Source organism: Oryzias latipes, chromosome 15 (assembly GCF_002234675.1).
Source record: "Oryzias latipes chromosome 15, ASM223467v1".
In the NCBI taxonomy this organism is placed as follows: Eukaryota; Metazoa; Chordata; class Actinopteri; order Beloniformes; family Adrianichthyidae; genus Oryzias; species Oryzias latipes.
The window spans coordinates 30,422,599-30,446,211 of NC_019873.2; the positions used below are offsets into that span (position 1 = coordinate 30,422,599).

At 41.5% G+C, this 23,613-nt stretch overlaps 1 protein-coding gene and 1 long non-coding RNA gene across 10 annotated transcripts; one reads left to right on the top strand and one right to left on the bottom strand.

The window, feature by feature from the left end:
- Positions 1-6,007: 6,007 nt before the first annotated feature.
- On the bottom strand, positions 6,008-6,526 carry LOC110013725. The gene is made up of 2 exons (XR_002288872.1): positions 6,454-6,526; positions 6,008-6,380 (listed from the first exon to the last, which is right to left on the bottom strand). It is a non-coding gene; the product is annotated as an uncharacterized LOC110013725 (long non-coding RNA).
- On the top strand, positions 6,482-21,275 carry ikzf1 (IKAROS family zinc finger 1). 9 transcript variants are annotated; one of them, XR_002288871.2, is made up of 9 exons: positions 6,482-6,898; positions 10,676-10,729; positions 10,893-11,006; positions 15,715-15,984; positions 17,378-17,545; positions 18,631-18,756; positions 19,156-19,290; positions 19,691-20,455; positions 20,488-21,275. XR_002288871.2 is itself a non-coding variant. In XM_004084802.4 (8 exons), exons 1-8 carry the CDS (start codon positions 6,580-6,582, stop codon positions 20,389-20,391), a joined length of 1,887 nt encoding a protein of 628 aa, XP_004084850.2. In that variant the 5' UTR covers positions 6,482-6,579; the 3' UTR covers positions 20,392-21,275. The 9 variants fall into 9 exon arrangements, 8 of the variants coding, with proteins under 8 accessions (XP_004084850.2, XP_011491438.2, XP_011491439.2 ...); XM_004084802.4 differs by having other exon boundaries at positions 19,691-21,275; XM_011493136.3 differs by having other exon boundaries at positions 19,159-19,290; positions 19,691-21,275.
- The last annotated feature ends 2,338 nt before the right edge of the window (positions 21,276-23,613 follow it).

The following is a 23,613-nucleotide window of genomic DNA, read 5'->3' on the forward strand; positions in this document are numbered from 1 at the left end:
ACTGCACTTACTCTCAAATGAGCAAAAAACAAGTAATTATTATTCATATGTTTAATCAAAGTGGCATTGTACATTTCTAAAATCAACAAAAACAATCTTTAAATATCCTTCTCAGACAGAAATAAGGCTCATTGTCAAAGATGTATCAGAGAATGATGGACTTCCAGTTTCAAATTGGGTCATGACCATAATCTCATGTGTCTTCACCTGTCCATCAAAGATCAGGATGGAGAACTGTGATCCATCGCAGAAGCAGTAGACTTCAGTTCTGGTCTTTTGTCATTCTACTCCTTCCACGCTTTGCACTTAGTGATGTAGGGTTTGGGTGGAGCTGGTTGCACTTGAAAAAACCTAAAAGGTTCTTCATACTGCTGGAGAACTATAGATGTAGAAGAGCAGCAGTGACTAACTCTGTGTGCTGCCTGGCATCTACTGACTGACCTAAGTCTGTGTACAGCATGCATGAGTCGATTCCAGGCTATTCCACTTTTAATCACTCGTACAGTTAGCAGGAACATTTATGAGCATGAAACTGTCAGAACTGAGAAGGAAGCGAAACATTTATTTACCATGAGTTGGTAAAATTTAAGTTGAGGTCAACTCGTAAAAACACGCCTAAATTTGGAAATTATATTAAAAAATAAGAAAAAATGTAGGGTGAAAAACTGACTGAAAATGTTATTTACCTAATGTAATCACAATGAGTCACAAAGCTTTTATTTAAGCGAAAACCTTGAATATGTTGGAAGCAAAAGTTCAAACAATGCTTCTTTCTGGGAGTGTTGCCTGTCTGTTAGGGAGGCGTAAACCTGTTTCCTAGTTGGCCCCCAGTTTAGCGAACTTTACCGACTTTTGGAGCAGGCATCTCCAGATGGCTGAATCCAGAGCAGCTCGTGGTAACGGTGGTTTTTCACAACCCAGATCCATTTTCCTGGTGAATGACACCCCCCCAGATCTGTTTCCTCTGCTGATTAGGCTGGCCTCCTATATTTTTTCCTCAAAACAGAAAAAAAGACAAGCACTTGGATAGATTAACTGTCTGGTCCAACAGTCAGACATCCCTGATGTTGTTGATCATCTCAGATGAAGTGCTCATCCTCATTTTTAGATATTTAAGCCAATTATGTTGTTTTATTTGCTGTGAATTTAGGGATTAGTCATTCAAGTTTTATCTATTTCAAATAACCTGCCATTTATTGTTCTGAAAAAGTATTTGTGATTGGCTCTTTTTACAGACGTCTTTGAAACCAGGGGTTGTAAGTCGAGCAGTGCCTTCGTCTCACTTGGTGATCAACAGTGACCCCTGGCAATCGCTCCAGGAGCCCTGAGCTTCCTGTCTGACATGCAAAGACAGAGAGGCATCAAACTGTGCAGATGGGAAAGTTTTAGAGGTGTCGGCTTCCTATTTATGCCATTCAATCTGTTTATATGAGCACGTCTGTAATGATGTGATGTCAGTGACTGATTCAGAGCGAGTTGGAGAATAATGAGATGCCCCATTATCATAATTTCCCTGATATACATGAGCGGTTTTCTAACTCAGGGTGGTGAAGTTCTGCATCGTCCTCTTAAACATTTGCTGTCTTAGCTGTGTGTGTCTTTGTGTGATTTCAAACCTTCACATTGTGTCCATCATGAAGGGCGAGAAGAAGAATAAACCTTGAAATGAGAAATAATGGGTTTTCTTTTCCAACATTATAACCAGCATAAAAAGTATAAATGTACAGTTAAGTATTCATGCCACTTGAGTCAGAATGAACTGGAGTGCAGTTTGTGTACACATGGCGTTTTAATTATGAAGTGCTTGGCAGCAATATCTCTGCTTCTGTGGTTTGTGCAGCGTCGCGCTTACACCGGAAATAGGGATGAGCTGGTTTTCCTGTTTCTCTTCATCTATAGTTTGTTTAGAGTTGGGCCTCACAAGGATTTGAAGCTCAACACCAAGATGATTGTAGTTTGGCTTTAAGCAGCTCAAGCCAAGACATCTGATGTTTTTAATGACGGCATATTTAACCCAGACCTAAAGAGAAGTCATTAAAAAAAATTCACTTTAATAATTCCATTTTTATTACACAACTTCCTTCACAGAAATATCAGTTAATCGGAACATCTTAAGCTGAAATACTCATTATTTTATCATCCACTTTATGATAGTTCCTTCCACATAAGTCCACTGCCATTTCCCAAATATATATAAAAAATCTTCTTTACAAACAAGATTATCAGTATATTATCTTCTAAATTCAATATTGGTTTCATGTTTACTTCACGGCTTTTAAAGGTTCCAGGCTCAGAATGAAGAAAAGCAACAGAGCTGTCAGATTTAAACAACCTTCCACTGGAGAATATAAGTGGGATTTGAACCCAGGACCCCCCCAACTGATGAAGCCATTTAACGTTTTGAGAAAGAAGTCCAGATGCCATGTGTCAACTTCAATAAAACATCACCAGAACAAATGACAAACCTCACCATTAACTCTAATCTACATAGCTTTTAGGATGTCTCCATCCCTTTCAGTAATATAAAAATGTAAAGCAGGCCAATCAAAGCAAACTGTTGAGATGAACATGGAAGACACAAAAAGAAACACGAGGTCTACATTTGCCTCCCTTCTGTCACTTACGGAAGGCTGGCAGAACCGCAAAACATGTGAATCTACAATATCATGTACAATGACAAAAATGCAGGTAAGACCTTTGAGGGGATCCTATATCAAGAACATTTGTGTCATGCTTGAGAAAAACAGAAATTCCTGTTAGAGTTTCTTGGTTGTGTTCAGTCGTTGAGCATCTCTCGTACCTTCGTTGTCAATTATAGTCTTCATGGAAAGGCAGGACCTTCCTTCAGGTACGATGACACGGGCATCTGCCAGGCATTCAAACGACCACTTCTGCGTTCAAAACTCTCACGTTCACGCGTAGCTACTCAAGTTTCTATGACATCATTGACGTCATTGAATGCATGTTGAAAGGTAAACCAGGTCAAACTTTGACCAATCAGGGACTCTGATTTACTTTTGGAAGCATCCTTTTTAATTCACAGAAGTGCCAACCATTCAAAAAATGAATAATTGTCTGGCTGGAATTTTATGACACAAAGTCCTTCATTTATCGGAATAGAGCTGTGAAAGAAAAGTGAGTGAGTGAGATAAGACTCTGCCAACTGTAGGTAGAAGCGCTGGTAAACGGTAAAAAAAGAAGGAGAAACTCAGCATATGCTAAAAGCGCCTTCAAGAACATGCGTCACATGTTCACTGAGGACTGGTTTTGTGCTAATCTACTTCAAATTAGAAGGAACCTTGAAATTGATAGAAGTGCCTTTTTTAACGTTAAGGAAGGCTTATGGAAGCCCTGGAAGCTTAACTAATCCCACAATTCTTTGCTGTTTTTCATTGGAAGGCAAAGATATGTCTGGACATGCTGATGAAAATCCCATCTAAGTCTTTGGACCAGCTTCTCTCTGACTTCAGCCCCTGAATCCAGCTTTAGCTCAAGGAAAATTGATAGAAACATTGCTCTTCCTAAAACTTTAGCTTACCCTTGTGCTATCCTATGGGGTCCAGATGACCCCCCCCCCCCCCTTCCATTGAGGTGTTCTCCCTACCATGACAAAGGTGGATAAAGGTGGAAAGATTTCATGTAATCCATGGACACCAGGGAAGATCACAAATCATTGAAGAAAAAAGGTTCAGAGCACTGTCTAGTGGGTCTAGATGACCCACCTCCCAATGGTAAAGTGCCCAGGATAACACAAGGGTTAAAAACATTCAACATTGAATTTGTATTTGTTTTATTAAAGCTAAAAAAAAAAAAATATTTTCACACAGTATAGTTTTCTCACATGTTAAATCTGAAAACAAGCTTTTCTTTAGGCCATTAGGGAGAATTAACGGCTCTGGTTAGGAAGCTTTTCCAATACTCAGATGCTGTTTTTTCTCACTTCTGCAAGCAAGAAGCTAAGCATATTAGTCTTACTGATTAGGTGGAGCTCATTGGACGGATTCTGTTAACTTAAAATGTCGTCATTAATGGAGCACTGATAAATGAAAAGATTAAAACTGAAGTGGAAAAGAGCTTAACAAACAGGAAGAAGCATGGAAGACCAACAGACTAATGACGGACATTTGTGGAGCCGACCAACAGGTTAAAGAAAGACATGAAGCTTTGTGGGAGGAAAAGGATTTTCACCTCAATAAAACGGGACCATCGCTTATTGAAACTCAGAGGATCAACAGAGAAAGTCCACAAAGATGAAATTCCTCTTTAAAATTTCCAGAACCACACTGTCAGTGGGTTCAGTAGAGAATTGACCCAAGATGACAACAACAGAAAACCTTCTGGAAACAACATAACAGCTCCTCATTCAGGACTTTACTGCTACTGAAAAAAACTATGTGGCTTTAAAAATCTCACAAAAAGCCTGTTAAGTTGTAAGATTGATCCTTTCCTTTTCACCACCAAGAATCCTGTTTATCTGGAGAACCAACTCTTCCTTTTGGCTGCATATCAGCAAACTGCAGATTCTAACTGCCAGTTCATGAACCCAATATCACACATAAATGTCAAGAAAGGCACTTTTCTGTTTGTCTTTTTGTTGATGAACCAATGAATTACTTCCTGCTTTTTTTACATTTCTTTGTAATAATTTTTAGATTGGATCAGGAACAGACATTGTTCTTCTGATTATTGTTTGTTATGGTTGCTGTAAAAACTGCAGCAGCACCTCTACTGATCATTTATTATATTTCTTAAAGAGGCTACCAACATTATCAGTTGAAATCCGTTCAGACCCTCTGTTGCTTTCAAGTAAAAAAGCTGCTAAAGCTGAGCTTCTGCTGTCACTCACAAGCTCTTCCTCCTCCTCCTCCTCATCTTCAGTTTTTCTAGTAGTCTGACTTCCATCACTAGTCTCTTTACAAAACAGGCTCACAAACATCATGATTGATTTCAGCATTATCATCCAGGATCACTCAATGCCTGCAGCCTGGCCTGGAGATTAATTTCCTTATTTCTCATCTTAATTTTTACTCATTGCCTCTCTATAAAAAGGCTAAATGTCAAGCATGCCTGAGTCCTTCCAGTGACACGTCTATTCCAGGAGATAATTACCATAAGAAAATTGATGCTTTAGTGTGCAGAGGGGAATTTAATTTACTCCGACATCCTCACAGTGTAATGCATTCCTGAAGAAAGGGAGATTTTCAGTTTTCAATTGACTTTATAGATAAATTGAACTGCTTAATGTGATTATCAGCAGTGAGTGTCTTTGACTTATTAAGTCGCTGAAACTAATTAAGGCCTACATACTCCTCATGCTTCTGAATGGGAAACTGTGAATACTGCCTAAAGATCCATGAAATAAGAAGCCTCCCGGCTCCATTGTTCACAAGTCAACTGGCTACACTGTTTAATGATGTTTTGAGACATGCGAGGTAATGGTATTAATTATAGCAACATGGCGTCTGCAGGCTGTGGATTCGCTTGAGGGAACAAAGCGTGAAGTTTTACCATCGTTTCAAATCTTGCTTTTAAAATGATGTGTTTGCAGGTGAGCTTAGCATGAAGCAGGTCTTAGCTTTGGTGGAAGCTGCTGTGTCACTGAGTGGGACAGTTTTCTGCTGAGTCATATCAGTCCCAATCCCTCCTCAGACGCCCAGCAGCTTTTCCACACTGTCACATTCTGTGAAGTTTGACCCCCACGGGCAAAGCAGGGCGACCCTCAGCTTTTGAGGAAGTCTGCAAATGTTGGTGTAATCCATGCTGGTGAGGACATGGCAGGCCACGGCGCTCCAGCCCAGAGTTCCTCCTTTTGCAACCAACTGTCTGAATGTTGTGCTTCTTTGGAGATAAGAGCAGAGTCCCACCAAAGGTGACTCAGCAATCCAGCACACAGCTTCTCCAGAGATAAGAGCCCTCTTTGGGGCCACACGGCAGCGGGATTCTGGGAAAATCAGCCTTCACACCCTCATGTCTGGTAAAAGGGAAAATTAACTCCAGAAGTTTTAGGTTGAAATGTTTTTTATTAAAGTGAAACCAGGACGTTCAGATGTCATTACTTTATCAAAACTCCTTTTCAATCTGCACATGTAATAAATGCTATTGCTGGAAAAAAACAACAACAACTAAAGCTTCACTCGTGTCTCCTGCATCAGAGAAGCATGAGAGCTGATGATTCTGTATTTGTGGGACCGGTTCAGTTTGGTATCAAATCCATCAGGTTTTGAGAACAACTGGGTTTTTCAGGGTAGAAATGACAGCAAATTCAACCTGTGAAACTATGGTGGGAGTTGATCCAGTGGCATGGCTGGAACCAGAAGGGAAACCACAGCTCTGTAAACGAATGCATAATTTTGGTCTTCTGCAGGTCTGGGTCAGGATTCCTGTGAAAATCACATGTTAGCAATACACCCAAACTAGACAGAAGTCTATTAGACAGGAAAACACTTTCAGCACCAGAACAAGTGACAGAAGAGGAGCCGTCCATAGGTAAGACAGAGGAGATGCAGGCCATAGGTAGCACCCCCCCTCCCCTCCCCGTAAATGAGTCTCCTTGGTGTGAATGAAATAAATAAGAAATGAATGGGCCACTCCTCGCCACATCCCATCTCATGCATGGTTGCCAGTAATGGTCTACTGGGTGTCAGCTTTTATTGGCACGGCACAAAGCAAGTGCCAAGGGTTGAGTGGCTCGACTCCCCGCTGCAGACTGGGGATAAAAGCAAGCAAAATGCCTCAGCCAAGCTCAGAGGCATAGTCATGCTGGGCTGGAACGAGGAAGTGCAGTGGAGAGGGGAGGGACTCAGGGCGCAGCTCCATGGGGCCGCCGCGCTGCGACCTTCTGCACATGGAGCCGGGGACAGTTGGAAGAACTTCATACTGCAAACTCAAGGAATAGCAGGTAAAGTGACGTCTGCCGCGCCTTCCAGGTTCGTCTAAGGTCCGAGGCTAAAGGTCAAACGTCAGACAGCAGCTCTTCAGATCTGTAGGAAAAATGCGGACTTTCCTGGAAAGGACTTTCCCCTCCAGCCTCGGAGCAGGTGCGCAGCAGCATCCCGCTTGCTCCGCGTCATTCCGGGGTTTAACGCAGGTTTACGCGTTAAGACACTCAATTCATCCAGTTAGAAACGAACGAATCCACTCCTATTTTCTACCTTTTATGTCAGCCAAACATCTAAAGGAAATTGGGGAAATGGGGATCCTTTTCATTAGGAGTCGCGTGGGTAAATCCTGCTGATTAGAAATCAGATGAATTTGAAAAAAAAATAGTTCGACGTCCAGAATCCAAATGATAATTGAACGAAAAGGTCATTTTTACGTCTTGACGGGTTCAATCTTCCGGCTGCACCTGTTGCGACAGATGCGCGCGCTCGGAAAACTTTATCCCACAGACGCACGTCAAAGTTGACAAAATAAATGAAAAATCTAAAACACAAAATCAACATTTAAATTAAAGATGGACATATTTGCGGTGAACTGAAAATATTCAACTTTTCCGACTCAGGAAATCATTTTCAGCAAAAGGCGGAATCCCAAAACGCTAAAAAGGTTTAAAAAAATACTTTTAGAGTTAATTACGCAGATATTTTGATGCAGTCCGTTTGAATTTGTCAAAATAAAATATCTTATAAACGACTGAAATAGAAATAAAAAAAGGGTTTTACATTTTCGTGGGAAGTTGGTGCTGACCGTCGATCCGCAGACAAACTGAAACAAATGTTTTAAGATCAAAACTTTTATTAATACGCTTTCTTTCTGTGGAAATCCATTGACATTTGTGGAATTATCTGCTCCACCTTTTCTTGCTGGAATTGAAGTTTTTATTGATTTAAATTATTTTGGTTACATTGAAGTCGGTGAGTTTTTAGCGGCGACGCTGCGTCTTCATTTTAGAAGAGCAGGCTAGTGTGAGAACATTTATCACTTTTTTCTGTCCTTCATTAAATGAATTTTACAAAATCAAATACTTTTACATAAATCTTTGTTTTAAAAGTTGAAAATACGCGTCCGTATTACTGCTGGAAGAGAAGCGGTTCCTGCGCAGAAAGGACCTTTCCGGAGCTGAAGTGGAAGAAAAAGTTACCGAAACTGATGCAAAGCTGTCTGTCTCCACATACATCACCCGTCTTGACAGTAGAAATAAGAGTGTGCGTGCGTTCGTGAGCGTGCATGATGGGGGTGGAGGGCTCAGACAGTTATTAAAATGATTGTGCTGTCTGAGTAGTGAAGTGTGTCAGATGCAAATGAAGGAAACTTCTCCTCACCTTAAGTCTCCCCTCATCTGTTAACACTATCTGCACATGGATTTCATGAATTACTGATGAGGATCTCTTCACGAAAGCGCTGACCGTGCGTGCGCCGCATTGCTTCGCAGTCCGTGAAGCGCGCAAAAGTTCGTGAGTTCTTCCTCCCAGCAGGAGGGAAACTATTAGTTCAGATTTTTTCCTTCTTTTGTCTCCAAACTTCTCTGAAACTTTCTGCAGAGTCTGAACAATCAAACTGTTATTCAGGGAAATAGTTTTGACTTATTGAAATCAATATATATATATATATATATATATATATATATATGTTAAGTGTCAACGTTTTCCAGATAATTCTTTTTTTAATTAAGGGAATAAAATCCCGTTAAAACCCACGTTTGAGCTTCCCCCCTGATCCTCTTCTTCTGGCGCGGTCCTCAGTATCTGTTAACGGTTTTCTCCACCCTGCTCCTTGGTGGAGCCCTGCAGACGCCTCCACCCCTCCACCCCACAGCAGGAGGAAGATGGAGAACACTGTCAGCCCACAAGCCCTCTTCCTGCATCTCAACACTTGACTCTGACCAAAACTGTTCCACACCCCCCACCGCCTACTGTCAGAGGTTTTCTTCCTCAGTGACTGAAAGATTCCACCTCCTCCTCCTCCTCCTCCTCCAGCACACATATTTAAAAAAGGAACGGGATGACTTCAATCGTCCCAATTTAATTTAAATTTAAAAAAAAGAAAGTTTTATCTAAATTGTGGGACTTCAGTGATTAAAAACATATAGAATTTCTTCCTAAAGTATTCATTTATCTGCTCCAAACATCCCGTTGGCATCCAAAAGATCTAAAAGTTTTGCTGTGGGATAGGGAGAGTTTGAACCTTTGACCATTTTTCATGAGGTCAAACTGAAAACAGCCCCCCCTCTTCAACCAAACCTCACACTAGGAACAGTCCAGGTGGAATTGAGATCCTGAGAAAAAGGTTTTCATTATAGCAGGCTTCATACCATGTTACTTTTTACATTTTTGAAATCACTTTTTATCCTTAAAACAGAAAACATTTCATTGATTTTGGAAGAATACTTTTGGAAAGAACGTTTTATGCAGATGAGAAAAGTGAAAAAACAGAAAAGTGTGAACAGCATGAAAATAGTGACACTGTGCTGAACATGAGAGCCACTTCCTGAATATTCTACATACATGCCGTGGGTTGTGGCAGAGTGTTGGAACCCTGTTTTATTTTTATCAAGCCGACGCATCCGTGTTTCCCCTCGCAAAACTTGAGCAGAAAATAGAGAAAACACCTCCCTCCTCCCTGACCTCCTAACTCCAGATGCTGAGAAGGAGCTCAGCAGAGGAGCAGTCTGCCTTAACTGATCATACGCACCAGTGACCTTTGGCCCCCCTCTTTCTGCCTTCACACTTGCATCCTGGGCGTCTGCAGGCTCCTGCAGAAAACTGTGTTGCGACAGAACCGCCTTGTTGCTTCCCACTATTTGTTCCAAATGCGTGGAGCCATCTGTCTGTAAAACAGGAAGGCCTAGGTTCCCCTTCTCCCTCAGGCTTGTTTCGCTATTTTCAGGAGCTTCACTTCTCCCTGTGTGGCTTCTTGGACTGGGCAGCAGCCCCACGATGGGCTTCTTGAAGTTGAGGAGCCGGGGCTGAGGCCCATCTGCTGCAGGCTTGAGGGCAATCCATTATTAATGGGGCCAAGAGCATTGGTGACTCCTCAGATGTGCAACTCTGGCCAGAGGATTGCTTTGGACCGCACCACCCCATCCATAAAATGGATGAATAAGAAGAGCTTCTTTGTCCTTTGGCCTCTTTTCTTTTTCTTTTACCTTAATGCCGCATTTGTTTTCCAATATCTGGCCTCTTTGTCCAGTAAGATTCTCGTCCTTGAACAGTTTTCCCTCCCAGCCGTTTCCTCTGACGGCAGCTCGCTGACGTCTGCGCTCAGGCCGCGGGCTCAGTGATGCGTGCTCAGTAAATTAGAGAGAACACGAGCGTCAATCAGCTGGGAACGGCAAACACTCGCATCCCTGCTGACCCCAAGGCCAGTTAATTTTCTGCTTAATTTTGCGGCAGTCAGTTTGCATTTTGGGATGATTACGTGGCAGTAAATTAACAATAAATAACAAATGCGGTGTGAAAGGCTGTTCCCAGCAAAGCCACTCTAGCAGCAGGAACCGGGGCCTGTCCGAGCTCAGTTTCTCTGTCACAGTCGTAATGAAAATGTCTGTAATTCTTTGTAATGTAATATGGGGGACATGGATGTGGCTGCGTTTGTGACAAGACTGATCTCATAGAGGTGACGGAGTCACACTGAGATGTACAGCCGTTACTCCACTCCAGCCTTTTATAATGCTGTTTCCTCTGCCTACATTTGATGAAACGTACACACATTTACATCTCCACCTCTCTCCCCTTAGAGTACTTACACCGTATGGAGACAGAGGAGGCCCAGGAGATTGCCCAGATGCCAGGTAAAAGCCACATTCTACCTGATGGAGTTGTAGAGAGCACCAAGTAGACACAATAGGCTCACAAACACTCACTTGCAGCATGCTCAGGTAATTTTGCTCTCTTTGAAAAAGACGTGTCAGGAGGATGCATGGTGATGGCTGTTTGTTTTGCATGTATCTTCAGGCAGGGACAGCCCCCCAGCCAACGAAGCATCTGAAGAGACAGAAGAGCCCATGGCTGTCCCTGAGGACCTGTCAGCTAGCTCTGCCCACCAGCAGAACAACCGGGGGGACAAAGGTATGGCTTCACTAAACACGCACACAGCCTCATTTAGAATCGATGCATTTTTTTAAGGAGTAAAGTGAAAATATAAATACATTTCAAAAAGAATTACTGGAGCTTGTATCCTAGCAGTGATGTAGTGCTTCCTCAAACATCCACATAAAATCAAACCAGTTTGGTAAAGTCAGGATCAATAGCAAAGCTTTCATCAATATAGAAAAGGCTTTTCAAGGGCAATCCTGAGGACATCCTGTGGGATATTTGGCTCATTTAAGTAAAAAAAAATGTGGTTAATGTTGCAAAGAGACACATTTAGGTCATTGGCAGTAAGGCACAAAAAAAAGCCTCTTTGATCCATGGCATGTCATTACTGAAACAAATCTTAAGGAATAGCTAATGTGGCCTTGATTTGAATTTGTCAACATCAAGCCAGGGAATGTGATGGTGAGGCTGAGCATGAAGCGACCAAAGGGGATTCATATTTGAGTCACGTCATCTCGCGTCTCCTACGGGTGTTTTTTGTAAGATTGGTACATTTTGGCCACTAAGGCAAAAAAGCTGATTTTATCTCCCAAGTTTTAGGACGTTAAATGTAGAGCAGTAAGCACAATCTTCAGGTTAAAATGTGAAAAGATTGCAACCACCACTACAAAAAAGGCAGTGGAGTCTTTCAGACCAGCCTATAGCTGTTCTACTTATCCAGATAGCAACAAAGATTAGAGGCACTCAGTCAGAAATAAGATGTGAAAGGAAACTGAAATAGGATGTGTAAGAGTTTCCTAAGAAGAACTTGCCATGAGACAGTTTCAACACTTCTGGAGATAAAGAGTTCAGGAAGAAGGCAGATCAGCGCATCGCTGCATAGGTCACACACCTGCTGCACATGCTTACTCACAAAGCCTCTCTAGCTTCACGTCTGCCGTTCATAGAAGCTGTGAATCATTCTCTACCTTCACCGCCATGACACCAGAAAAATGCCTTCCATCTTGTTTGGGAACGCTTGTAACGTTTTTTCTGATGCCCACATCTGAATAGAGGTGGAATAGTCAAAAAGCAGATGAAATAATCATTCAGCTTTTCATCAGAGCGCACAGCTGGGGCTCGGTGTGAGTTCCTGTTCATCCCCTCAACATGCATGTGTGTGTTTCTGAAAAGGGACAGAGAGCAAGAAGGGAAGTGCAAGTATCTGGTACATCTATGCCTCGCTGCCTCTCAGATAAAAGCCCCAAAAAGTTATTATTATCACCCAGGATCGCGCGCTGCTCAGTTCAGGCAGTGAAAAGGCCAAATAACAGGGGGACTATATGTGGGACACAGGAACTCAAAATATTGAAAACTCACTCTGAACCTCAAAAACCAGGTCGTTTCCTGTTGCAAGGCTTCACATTATAGGGTCGTCTACTCGTAACGCATTCATACCACAGCAGGCTTTGTCAATTGTAAAAAACCTTTTTGCATGTGTTAAAGTTTGAATTTAGTTGTTTAAATGTGGAGAGGTGTCAAAGTCAAAGGCCTGTAAAATTTCTAACTCAGATGATTTCTCTTTTTCTCTGCAGCCTTTGCTGTTTCAGAGACATGAGACTGAAAGGGAGACTGAAAAGTCTAGTTCCCAAAAACACGCTTGCACGTTTTTTTTTCCTGTGTGAGAGGAAAGGCATTCTGTTTTTAGCGTTCCTGCAAATCATGTTGAACTGGCTTGACACATGTGGTTCCACGGCCTTTGCACGTTGTTTTCAGGCAGCCAGAGCAGACGCTAACAGAAGCTTTCAGTGGGCTCCCTGCTTTCACACACTTTTTCTGTCGCTCACTCATTCTACTATACGTCCGTTTAATCAAAGTCAATCTTTCTGTGCCCTTTTGAAAATTCTCCAGAATTGCGTTGTTACCTCACTGTGAACCACCTGAGGAGGAGATCCGATGTTTGGAAGTGTTTTATTGAGACCTGCTCTGTTTGTCCAAACTTTGATCTGACATTTGCTTCCCAAAACGACAAATCAGGATGTGTGATTGTGACAAACATGACATAAAGTAAAAGCCTTCTTCCCTCTCCCAATTCAGTCTCAACTTCCCCATATCCATGAGAGCTGCATTCAGCCAACATTTGTGGTTCCCTTCTGTCTACTCACCCTGCAGAAAGCCACACTAGCGCATTAAATGACAACAGACAGCTTTGTTTTTGCCCCTTCTGTTCCTTAAACCATTTAAACAAAGCAAAATGTCGCTCCAGTTGGGATTTTAGTGTGCAGACAAACAGCGTTCATCCGACCTTTCTCAAGTCTCTACTACCTACAAGTACTTTGAAGATAATCCATAGGTAACATGAAATTCATTTTAAAACAGATGAACCTCTGTAAACTTTGCAAAGACCGTAGAAGACTTTCAGACTGACTAATCTAATCAATGATTAAGATCAGAGCAGTTCAGCTGCAGAAATAAATTATTTCCAGGTAGAAGAAATGATCATGTCTGAATGAATGAAGCTTTATTTCTATTGCACTTTGCAGCAACTTCAGGGTACCAAAGTGCTTAACAAAAAAGGAAGACAGGAGAAAGTTTAGAATTAGGCAAAATTAAGAATAAAATTAAAAACATCATACAATTACAAAACGCAGTCAGTAACAAATTACATACAAGAAAAATAAGCAATGAAATAAAAAGGCCATTGACTACTGAGTACTAAAGGCTAATTAGAGTTTTATCTAATCCTAATTTGCTGGAAAGACAAACTGATGCTAATGACGTCCGTCTTAAACTGTTATTTGTCAGAAAAGATCAAGAGAATGGTCTACCTTTAAAGGCAGATCGGCACATCAGAATGCGGACACGCGAGTTAGAAACCAAACTCAGAAGATATCAAGTCTGACTATCTTGAGATGTTGTGATCTTGAGATTAGGGCATTGAGATGAATATTTCTGCATGGGCTTCCCGGTATTTTTTTTTAGAACCAACATTCAAAATACAAGCAATATTGAAGAGATAACATTTGACATGTAATCTAAAGTTGAATAATGCTGACTGACTTGTTTCCATTCGTGACATAGTTGCAGAAGACTCAATATATTTTAATATATCTTTATCGATATAGAATATTTACACATCACCGTCCCTGAAGGGCATCATATGAAAATCACTAATTTGCTGTTTAACAGTTTAACATTTGTAGGTGTGACTGATTTTATGACTTTGCTGCAGCTTTGTTGAAATATTTAACATTGCTTCTTATTGTCTTAATTCAGCCCCCCATCAGTTATAGGTCATGGGTTGACCTCTTTAGCGTTTTTCAGAGAGGAAAACCTTTTTTTCTGTGTTTTTACAGTCCCCAATGCCCTCAGAAAAAGTTAAACTTAGATCTATCGCAAAAGGAGGGAAGATGGAGAAACAAGCAGATTTAATTGACACGCGTTTCTGAAACAATTCTCATCTTTAACTTTTCATTAACAGTTTTTCTATTTCTATTTCCTACTGACTGAAAATTCAGTTACATACTGTTCGACAATTCCTTTCCCATGCTTCCCTTTCTGTCACTTCTCCATAATTCTTGGTATTTCAGTTAGACAGGCCCTCTTTCTAAAGCTTCCCCTTTTCCATGATTCCTATTTTTCATGATCTCCACTTCTTCCTCTTCACTTGTACAAACAGAGGTATACATGGGGAAATCAGGCTGCCACTGAGACATGCAAACCACAGGTTGGTTGTTACGAGACTTAAGCCATCTGTCAGTTCTCTTAAAATATTTCTAAACTTGGACCAGTGGGAAATTCAGGAGCAAAGAAGGTCTCTAGAATATTTTCTGCTGGAACATATCAGTTAGAGTAGTTCTTTTGGTTTTGCTTGATAATTTGCTTGAAAAATTAGGTTTTCTGCAACAAATGCAGATTTTTATTTCTCATCTTAAAATGCTGGGAATGTTTATGTGAAAAACATTAGCTGAAGATTTAAAAAAGAGTTCCTGCTTGTCTTTGCTCATGGCACCCTCTTGCTCTCCTCTAGACTGTGCCGGTCCCTAGTTTCACACGGCTTCCTGTGTCTCTGTTTCCTGTTTATCTAGCTGTCATTTGTTTCACATAAGTGTGATGGTGTGAGATGATCGCCATATTTCCTCATCTTATCACTGACATCCTCAAACAGCTTGCATGCAATTCACCTGCTAATCCTTCAGCAACCAAAGGCTTTGGTACAGAGACGCAGTGGAGATGAGGCTCATGTGGTTCTGGTTCTTTCACTCTACCTTTGTTGAAGTTTATTATTTGAAATTTACTAAATTTCCAGAGATAAGAGGGACGTTTCTGAAGTTTTCACGCAGAACCAGTTACATGAGGCTTTCACAAGACACACAGCAGGATGTCTGTCCACACTACACAGCATAAGATAACGACAGAAAATCAGGCCAAATGTCCGTTTTTAATGTTCTTTAAGTAAACATAGTTTATTGTTTAGCCATTTACATTCAAGAGGTGATTCATCCAAACTACAAAACATGAGTTAAATACATGAATGGAGAAAGTGTAATGCTGTTAAACAATATAAAATATTGTTTTCACAAAGACAAAGACAAAATGTCAATTATTTTAGGAACACCTTTAGACGAGTATTGAGACAGAAAGGCGTCAATGCTTCTTACAGAACATCAGGCTGATCAATTGAGAAAATACCCATCTTGGACATGATGACAAAACTATTCTAAACCATGGCCCCCACCCCCTTGCCCTCCCTCTTTTCCAGCCTGTAACATTAAAGTTGAGGCTCGCAGTGATGAGGAGAATGGGCTGGCCTGTGACATGAATGGCGAGGAGGAGGAGGAGTGCGTGGAAGACTTGCGTGTGGTCGATTCCTCGGGGGCCAAGGTGAACGGCTCACAGCCGAGCCCTGAAGCCAAGGCCTTCTCCTCGGCTGGCGGTATCCGGCTGCCCAACGGGAAGCTCAAGTGTGATATCTGTGGGATAGTTTGCATTGGCCCCAATGTGTTGATGGTGCACAAGCGAAGCCACACTGGTAAGCCGCCTGCAATGCTTCATGCCCTTACTCTGCACACTGCTAGTCTGACAGGGATAGATGAGTGTCTGCTGTAGTGTATTCTCATGTTTAAAGCATGTATTTGGACTCACAATATAAAAGTCTGAGTGAAGTTGTGTGTCTGTGCAGTCTGGCCGTCTCCCAAAAGCCCTGGTGAAACAAACTTTTCAAGTTTGCAGTCTGCTGTTTGCTTTCTGTAGCATGCTTGTGTCTTCTCTGTGTGTAGATGTTCCTGCCGTGCATGAAATAGACTTCAAGCATTAGCATTCATGATTTTTCACTTAAACATTTCTGAAAAAAACTGTCACTGACTGGAAGATGTGCGACAAACTTTGTCCTAAAACATGCCTGATGTAGAGGAACAGGATTCCTTCTGCAGTTTAATCTCCACAAATTGACTATTATTTCCTTATTAAAAGTTTTCAAAACTTAGAATTGATACCGTTTTGTAACAAAGCCAAGTCAGTGGTGGGGAACATTTGTGAAAAAGACTCTTAACTATCAGGCTTTAGAAAGCTAATGAAACTCAAAAAAGAAGAAAGGAACAGTCGATTAATGTAAATGCAAAAGAAAGTATTATAAACGAAATAATGAAGTGCCTTCAATTTAAATAGAAAATATTCTGAGGTGAATCTCTGCTCCTGAAATGCATTTTTAATGAATTTCCCTTTTTATATATTTTTGCTGCTTCACTGGTGCAGGGGGGGGGGTGGGGGGGCTTAGAAAAAAAAACATATTAAAACGTTCTCACAGAATGCCACAACACTCAGATGGATATTGGTTTATTCCAGAGGCGCTGATCAGGAAGACTGGCTCTCAACACAAAGTGTTTCTTCACTTTATTCAAATGAGGCTGAATTTGCATTGTGATGTGGCGATCTTATTTTAGAGACGAAGAAGAGGAAAAAATGAGATTTTCAGATCAAATTGACCCAGGCAATGGTGCATTACGGAGCTGGCAGGCTGAGTCTGAAAGGCTCTTGTTCGATGAGAGCGGCAGGAGTAGATGGGGCAGGGGGAGCATGGAGAGATGGAGTGTCACTCTGCAGCCAACACCCCCCCCCATCGGCTGCTGGATCTCTCTCTGCTCTCCCCGCCCTACAGATGCTCCATCATCCAGCTTGTTCTGGCACTCGGCAGCCTTGTAGAGCAGTGACCCCACATTTCTACGGCGTTTCCACTTTGTATCCATAGGAAAAAGATGAAGGCTTTTCCGCTTGTCTTGTTGTCTTTGGATTGGTCATAAGCAGAATCAAAACCGCTAAAAATCCAGATTCACTCCATAAACCCTTAGAAGGAGGTCCGTTTTTGTTTTGTTGTACTGGCATTTTGCTTCAGTGTGCATCTGCTTTTTGTCACATGTTGTCCTCAGGAGAACGTCCATTCCAGTGCAGCCAGTGCGGGGCGTCTTTCACCCAGAAGGGCAACCTGCTGCGTCACATCAAACTGCACTCAGGAGAGAAGCCCTTCAAGTGTCATCTGTGCAGCTACGCCTGTCGCAGGAGGGACGCCCTCACCGGCCATCTTCGTACCCACTCGGGTGAGCCCGCACCCAAAACCTCAGCGTTCATGTTGGTTCCAGGAAGGCAGAGTGGAAACATTTGCAAAAAGCATGGCAACTTCTGCAGCGCGCGCAGCCAGACCTCAGGGCTTCGTAAGGGGAAGTTGACAACATCTAGATATGGTGTCACATTTTGGCTTTGAATATTTTTGCACGAGTTAAAGAAATGTATGTAAGCAGTTTACTTGGTTTAGATGGATTAACAAATAAATGAAGGAATTATTTGATTAACCCTTTATGAAGAATACATGTGGATAAATGGTTGTTTTGAATTAAGATAAGAACTTTAAAACGACCCTAAAACACCTAATCTAGAGTGCGATGACAGAGTTCATTCAGATTAGTTACTAACAATGGTGTTGTTTCATTGGATTTTAAAAAGAAACAAGTTTGTTATTACAAAAAAGATTTTAAAAAAGAGGATCGTTACAAAGAACTCACTACTTGTAACACATTTCCACATGTGATCCGACACATGGCATTTCTATGTTAACGATAAAAAATTCATTTTATTTGTATTAATGTCTCTATCTAATCTAATCTAATACAATATAATCTAATCTCTACTATTTCTTCCAGTCAATCTGACTCCATAAAGTATTTCATCTAAAAATCTAGAATACCTGAACGTATGTATTCCTTCTCTCTGACATCAGAAAAGGAATTTTTGGCTGTGAAAAGACAAAGGATCCAGCAGCATTTGATCTTCGTCGACAGTTTGTTCTGTTGTATCAGAAATAGTGCATGCTGGGAAACCTTTAGACTTTTTCAGTGAGTTTTTTTTAACGTCGGTACTTCCTTTCTATGACAAATGAAAACTCGCAGGCTGCTGAAAACTGTCCCTTTATGGAAGTGAGGAAAGAGTTAAGAAATTTCCCAGCAGCCTTAGGGTGGCGTTTCTGTGAAAACGCCCTGAGCTGGAACCTTGATATTGTTCAGAACATTTTATTAACAGAAACTGTTTTTGATCCCCCCTGGAGAAATCCATCTGATTTTGATTCAGCATCAACTTGTGCTTGTAGTGAGCGTAATCTTGGTTTGCATCGATCTTGTTTTTTCGGCAGTTGGAAAACCCCACAAATGTGGCTATTGTGGGCGGAGTTATAAGCAACGCAGTTCTCTTGAGGAGCACAAAGAAAGATGTCACAACTACCTGCAATGCATGGGACTGCAGAACAGCATCTACACAGGTTGGTCCATTAACGGGGTGTAAGCTTCCAAAGTTCCTGATGTTCTATTGTACCCTGATTGCAGCACTTTTTTGCACCAAATGGCAGAGTCTCATGCAGTCAGGTTGCTAAACTTGCTGACAATGCATGCTCTTATTTTAATGTTACTCACACTGAAGTCTGGTAGGTATTCAAAACCACCTCCCAGTGGAGTAACCGTAGAAGTTTCAAGTACAGTTGAAAAAACATCTTAAATGGCCGGAAAGCACATTTAGGAGCACACACAGAACAGTTTGTTCATTATACGTGTAGATAGTCATACCATCTGGCATGTGTCATCAGGCTCTAACTCATCATTTCAAACAGGAACAATTCAAATTACTTTGATTCTAAAATCTACTTCTCTGTCTTGCTTTCCAGTAGTAAAGGAAGAAAGCAACCAGAATGAGCAGAGGGAAGACTTAAGCCAGACGGGATCTGACAGAGCCTTGGTGCTAGACAGATTAGCTAATAATGTAGCTAAGCGTAAGAGCACTATGCCCCAGAAGTTTGTGGGTAAGGGCTGAAATCTGCTTCCTTTATGTGAATAAAATGCTGCTGCTTTGATGAAAAATACCTGCTACTGTTGCATTTAGAAAAGCTGCTTAGATTAAGGTGCAGTTTTTTTACTTCCACTCTGGACATTTGTGCCGGTTGTGCACCGTGCACGCTCTAGCCTGCACTTCTGATTTGAGTAAGACTTTTCTCTGACATTTGCTGTTTTATTCTGTACACCCGTTTTACTCTTGTATGATAGTTTGGGGAATCGAGAAGGAAGGGGAAAGTTATGCGAGTTTAGAAAAATCCATAGGAGGCCGTGAGCAAAAGCTGAAAACAATGAGTCAGGATGTATGTAAAAGCCTGTTGGTGATGTTTTACCTTCACATAGATCTTCTGTCCCTCTTTGGTCCATCAGGCGACAAACGTCTCTCCGATCTGTCTTACGACGGAGCAGCAGGGGAGCTGATCCAGCCGCATGTCATTGACCAGGCAATCAACAGCGCCATCAGCTACTTGGGGGCTGAGTCCCTCCGGCCTCTGGTCCAGACCTCCCCAGCCTCCTCAGATGTGGGTCTGTCATCTTTGTATGGCCTCCACAAGCCAGCATCAGAGAGCCACACGGGGACAGCCTTGTCTGCCAAGGACAGCGCTGCTGAGAACCTGCTGCTGCTCTCCAACTCCAAGTCTGCCTCGAGCGAGAAGGATGGCTCGCCCAGTCACAGCGGTCAGGACTCCACAGACACCGAGAGCAACAATGAAGACCGCCCAGCCGGAGCAGCCAGCGGGCTCATCTATCTGACCAACCACATCACCTCCGGGGTGAGGAACGGGGTGCTACCTCTGGTGAAGGAGGAGCAGCAGAGGCAGTACGACGCCCTCCGAGCCAACATGGAGATGGCCTCTGAGGGCTTTAAGGTAGTGACATCGGATGGGGAGCAGGTGAGGGCTTACCGTTGCGAACACTGCCGCGTGCTCTTCCTGGACCACGTCATGTACACCATTCACATGGGCTGCCACGGCTTCAGAGACCCCTTGGAATGCAATCTCTGCGGTCACAGGAGTCAAGATCGCTATGAGTTCTCCTCTCATATAACCCGAGGGGAGCACCGCTACTGAGCCCTGCAGCCCGTACGCACACACATGCACATATGCACACGCATGCATTCACAAACACACACACATATCCACACGCATGCATTCACAAACACACACATGCACACACAGACTTGTTTTTGAAGACAAAACAGACTTGGTACATGTGTGTCTGCAATAAAAACGTACATATTGTAAATTACTGTCTTAATAGCCATTCGTGTTTTTATACAATGTGTGCATGTTTGCTGACACAGATAAATAAATACAGCAAAATTAAACATTTACTGTCATGTATCTAACTGTTCATTGTGAAATTTGGCATCCCTGCCTCTTTAGAGCAGACAAACAATAAAGCATTGTTCAAAGCGTATAAATCATACAACGATACAAATGTATACATTTATATTTTCCCTTTTTTCTGTTTTTATTTCTTTGTAGATTTAAAACAAGTTCACTTCTTTTGTGAACATCTGAAAGGAACATTTTTGTGCTGAAAAGAATCTTAATGAATTATTTCTGTTGGAATAAAATCTACCAGTTTTGACAAAATGCCACTGCTTCTGACAAGATGTTTGCTTTAATCTTTAACCTGTCTGGATGAACGTTCATATTATTTATAGAAAAATAGCACGCCTGTATGTTTTGTATTTATTACAGTGATAGATGTTTGTGGTGCCGAGTAGTACATCCTTCTCTGTTCAGCTCTTCCTAACGTGTGGTGGTGGTGGGGGGGGGTCTGTGACTGCTGCTGGAGGTGGTTTTAACTGAAGGAAACATTTTCATGGATACTTTAGTTTATTTGTTTTATTGCAGGCGGCTGACGGTGTGACTCAATAATGAAGATGCCTCGTTTGAGAGGAGCTTTACGCTTGCAAAATGTCAATAAAGGATATTTTATAAATACACACAGACCAGAGTTTGGATTTTATTGGTTATAACATGTTTTTAAATGCATCTCACTTTACATTGAAACTGTGGAAGCAAATGTTAAAAGCAGACGGTTGATCCGAACCTCAATTATAAAAATATTATTCAGGTTAAACTCAAACTTTCCAAAATAATTTAACAGGCCATTTGAGAAGCAGTTCTGTCAGACCTGTCAATCAAAAATACAAACTAGAGTAAATGATTGACAACAAAAAAAGAAGGAAATTAATAGATGGAGAGAACTTTTCCATCCAGACGTTTAACTTGATCATCTAAAAAGGGCGGAGCTGCCCAGCCTCCTCCAGATGGCAGCTGTGTAATTTAACAGGAAGCAGCTGTGGCCAGGACCCCCCCCCCCCCCCCCACACACACACAGGCAGAGGGGGGGCGTTTGTACGAGAGGCTTTCTGGATAACCAAATCTGGACTTGCCAGAATCCCAGATCTCACTTCTCCTTTCGTTCCGGCTGACAGAAATTCTTCAGCGGGAGGCAGACTCCGTCGTTGGCTCCACTACTAAGATCTGTTGGAAGAACTGCGTATTTTTTATATTAATATACGCACTATATTATTAGTATTGATTAAAACACTAAGAAGCTTTTTGCCAATATTTGGTGGTGACATTAAGAAATGTGGAAATATATGGAATAATGACAATTCCTCAATCTTTTTTAACAGAGTGAAAGTAGTTTAACAAGTTTTGATTTTTTATTATGTATCATTTATCATTTTTGTTGGAAAATATCTTAAAACTGATTAATTTAGTACAGGAACAACAAAATATAAAGATGTTATTTTTGACGGTGAAATGATTTTCCATCAGTAAACTGCACATGGCTGCTATGAAAGGAGCGCCTTTTACTGGCTCCAACAGCACTTCATTGGTTTTTAAGATTCAAGCTTGATACAAATATTAAAACTAACTTTTATCTGCAAAACAGAACCATCTGGTTGTGGGTTTATAAAAAGAAAACATAAATTGGAATTGTTGGTGACACAAAGAAAGACATAAAAACCAACAATAGCCATGTTGTCAAACTTTATTTTTTGAAATAAACATCTGTGCTCTGTGGAATATCTGTAGCTTTATTGTTGTGAAGAACTCTGATGTGAAGCACTTGAGGAATAAATCAATGTAGCCTTTGAGCTATGCATATCCATGCTGAATTCAAATAAAGATCAAGAATTAAAGTTGTTGTTGATGCGAGTATATCCACTAAATGTGAATTTAAAATGACCTATGTGCTGCAAATGTCAAAAATATGCTGAAGTACTGGAGTATAAACGGAGTTTCTGAAGCACAGGGAAGCGTCTCCTGGCAGCTCTGCAGCTGAGCTGATGGCGTCGCCCGGAGACCCAAAGACAGCTGCTGTCAGTTATCCATAACTCTCCATCATCAACACCCTGAACCAAATCAGTCCTCCAATCTTCTACGGGTAGAGTCCTGTTTGCAGGTGTGCCCCCCCCCTGACTTATGTGTGTGTGTTTGGGGGGGTTACAGCTCGTACTGGAAGTTTATTGGTTGTTATGGTTTGTTTCCTCTTCTGTTTCAGTTGTTACTAATCAACTTGATCTGTTTTCCACTCTTTTAGTGATTAAATGTTTTATTTACAGTCCCCGTGCGTCCGCTGCTGCACAGCCACAGTCTGATCACACCACATGGCACATTTGCAGCCTAGACTCAGTGGACCCCTAAGATCCATTCAGTACCAGAGGAATTCTGCACATCTGTCCCAGTCCAGCTGTGAGGAGCCCCCGTGTTCGGAGAAAGCCATGGGGGTCGAGGGGTCTACCGTCGCTGCTGGCTAATTCAACAAAGTTTTCACACAGTGGCCAAAGCACACAGGTCTGAAATATTTATTAGGGACTTGACAAAAAAATGAAAAATAAATGAAAGCCTTTTTTCATGTTCTTCCAGATTTACTGATTTGCTCATTAAATTTTCATGAGAATTTCATTTCATGTGTGTACAATCTATAATGGTGTGTATGAAGCGCGTATGAAGCAGTGATGCCTTCAAATTGAAAATATCTTATTAAAAACTTGCAGTTAAAAGTTTCAGAATGCTGAAAAATGCCAGAAAAACTGAAGGAAATGTTTTCAACGGATCTTCAGTTAGGATGAGAAGTTCAGGTTTTTGCTCCGATATTCAGAGGTTGCAGTAACTACTTTCTTTATCACTTACAGGAAGGTACTTTCTTCTTCAAAGAAGAACTTTTCCTTTTATTTTTTCCTAACTTGTCCTGTCCAACAGCTGAGCAAACAGATGAGAGCTGAAAGCCTCTTGTGTTGGACATTTTTTACTGCTACAATATGG

Coding starts and splice junctions, on each gene's coding strand:
- ikzf1 (XM_004084802.4), top strand. CDS start 6,580: ATGGGCCACTCCTCGCCACATCCCATCTCATGCATGGTTGCCAGTAAT. Junction 17,546..18,630: donor CCATCTTCGTACCCACTCGG/GTGAGCCCGCAC, acceptor TTTTTTCGGCAG/TTGGAAAACCCCACAAATGT. Junction 18,757..19,155: donor GCAGAACAGCATCTACACAG/GTTGGTCCATTA, acceptor CTTGCTTTCCAG/TAGTAAAGGAAGAAAGCAAC.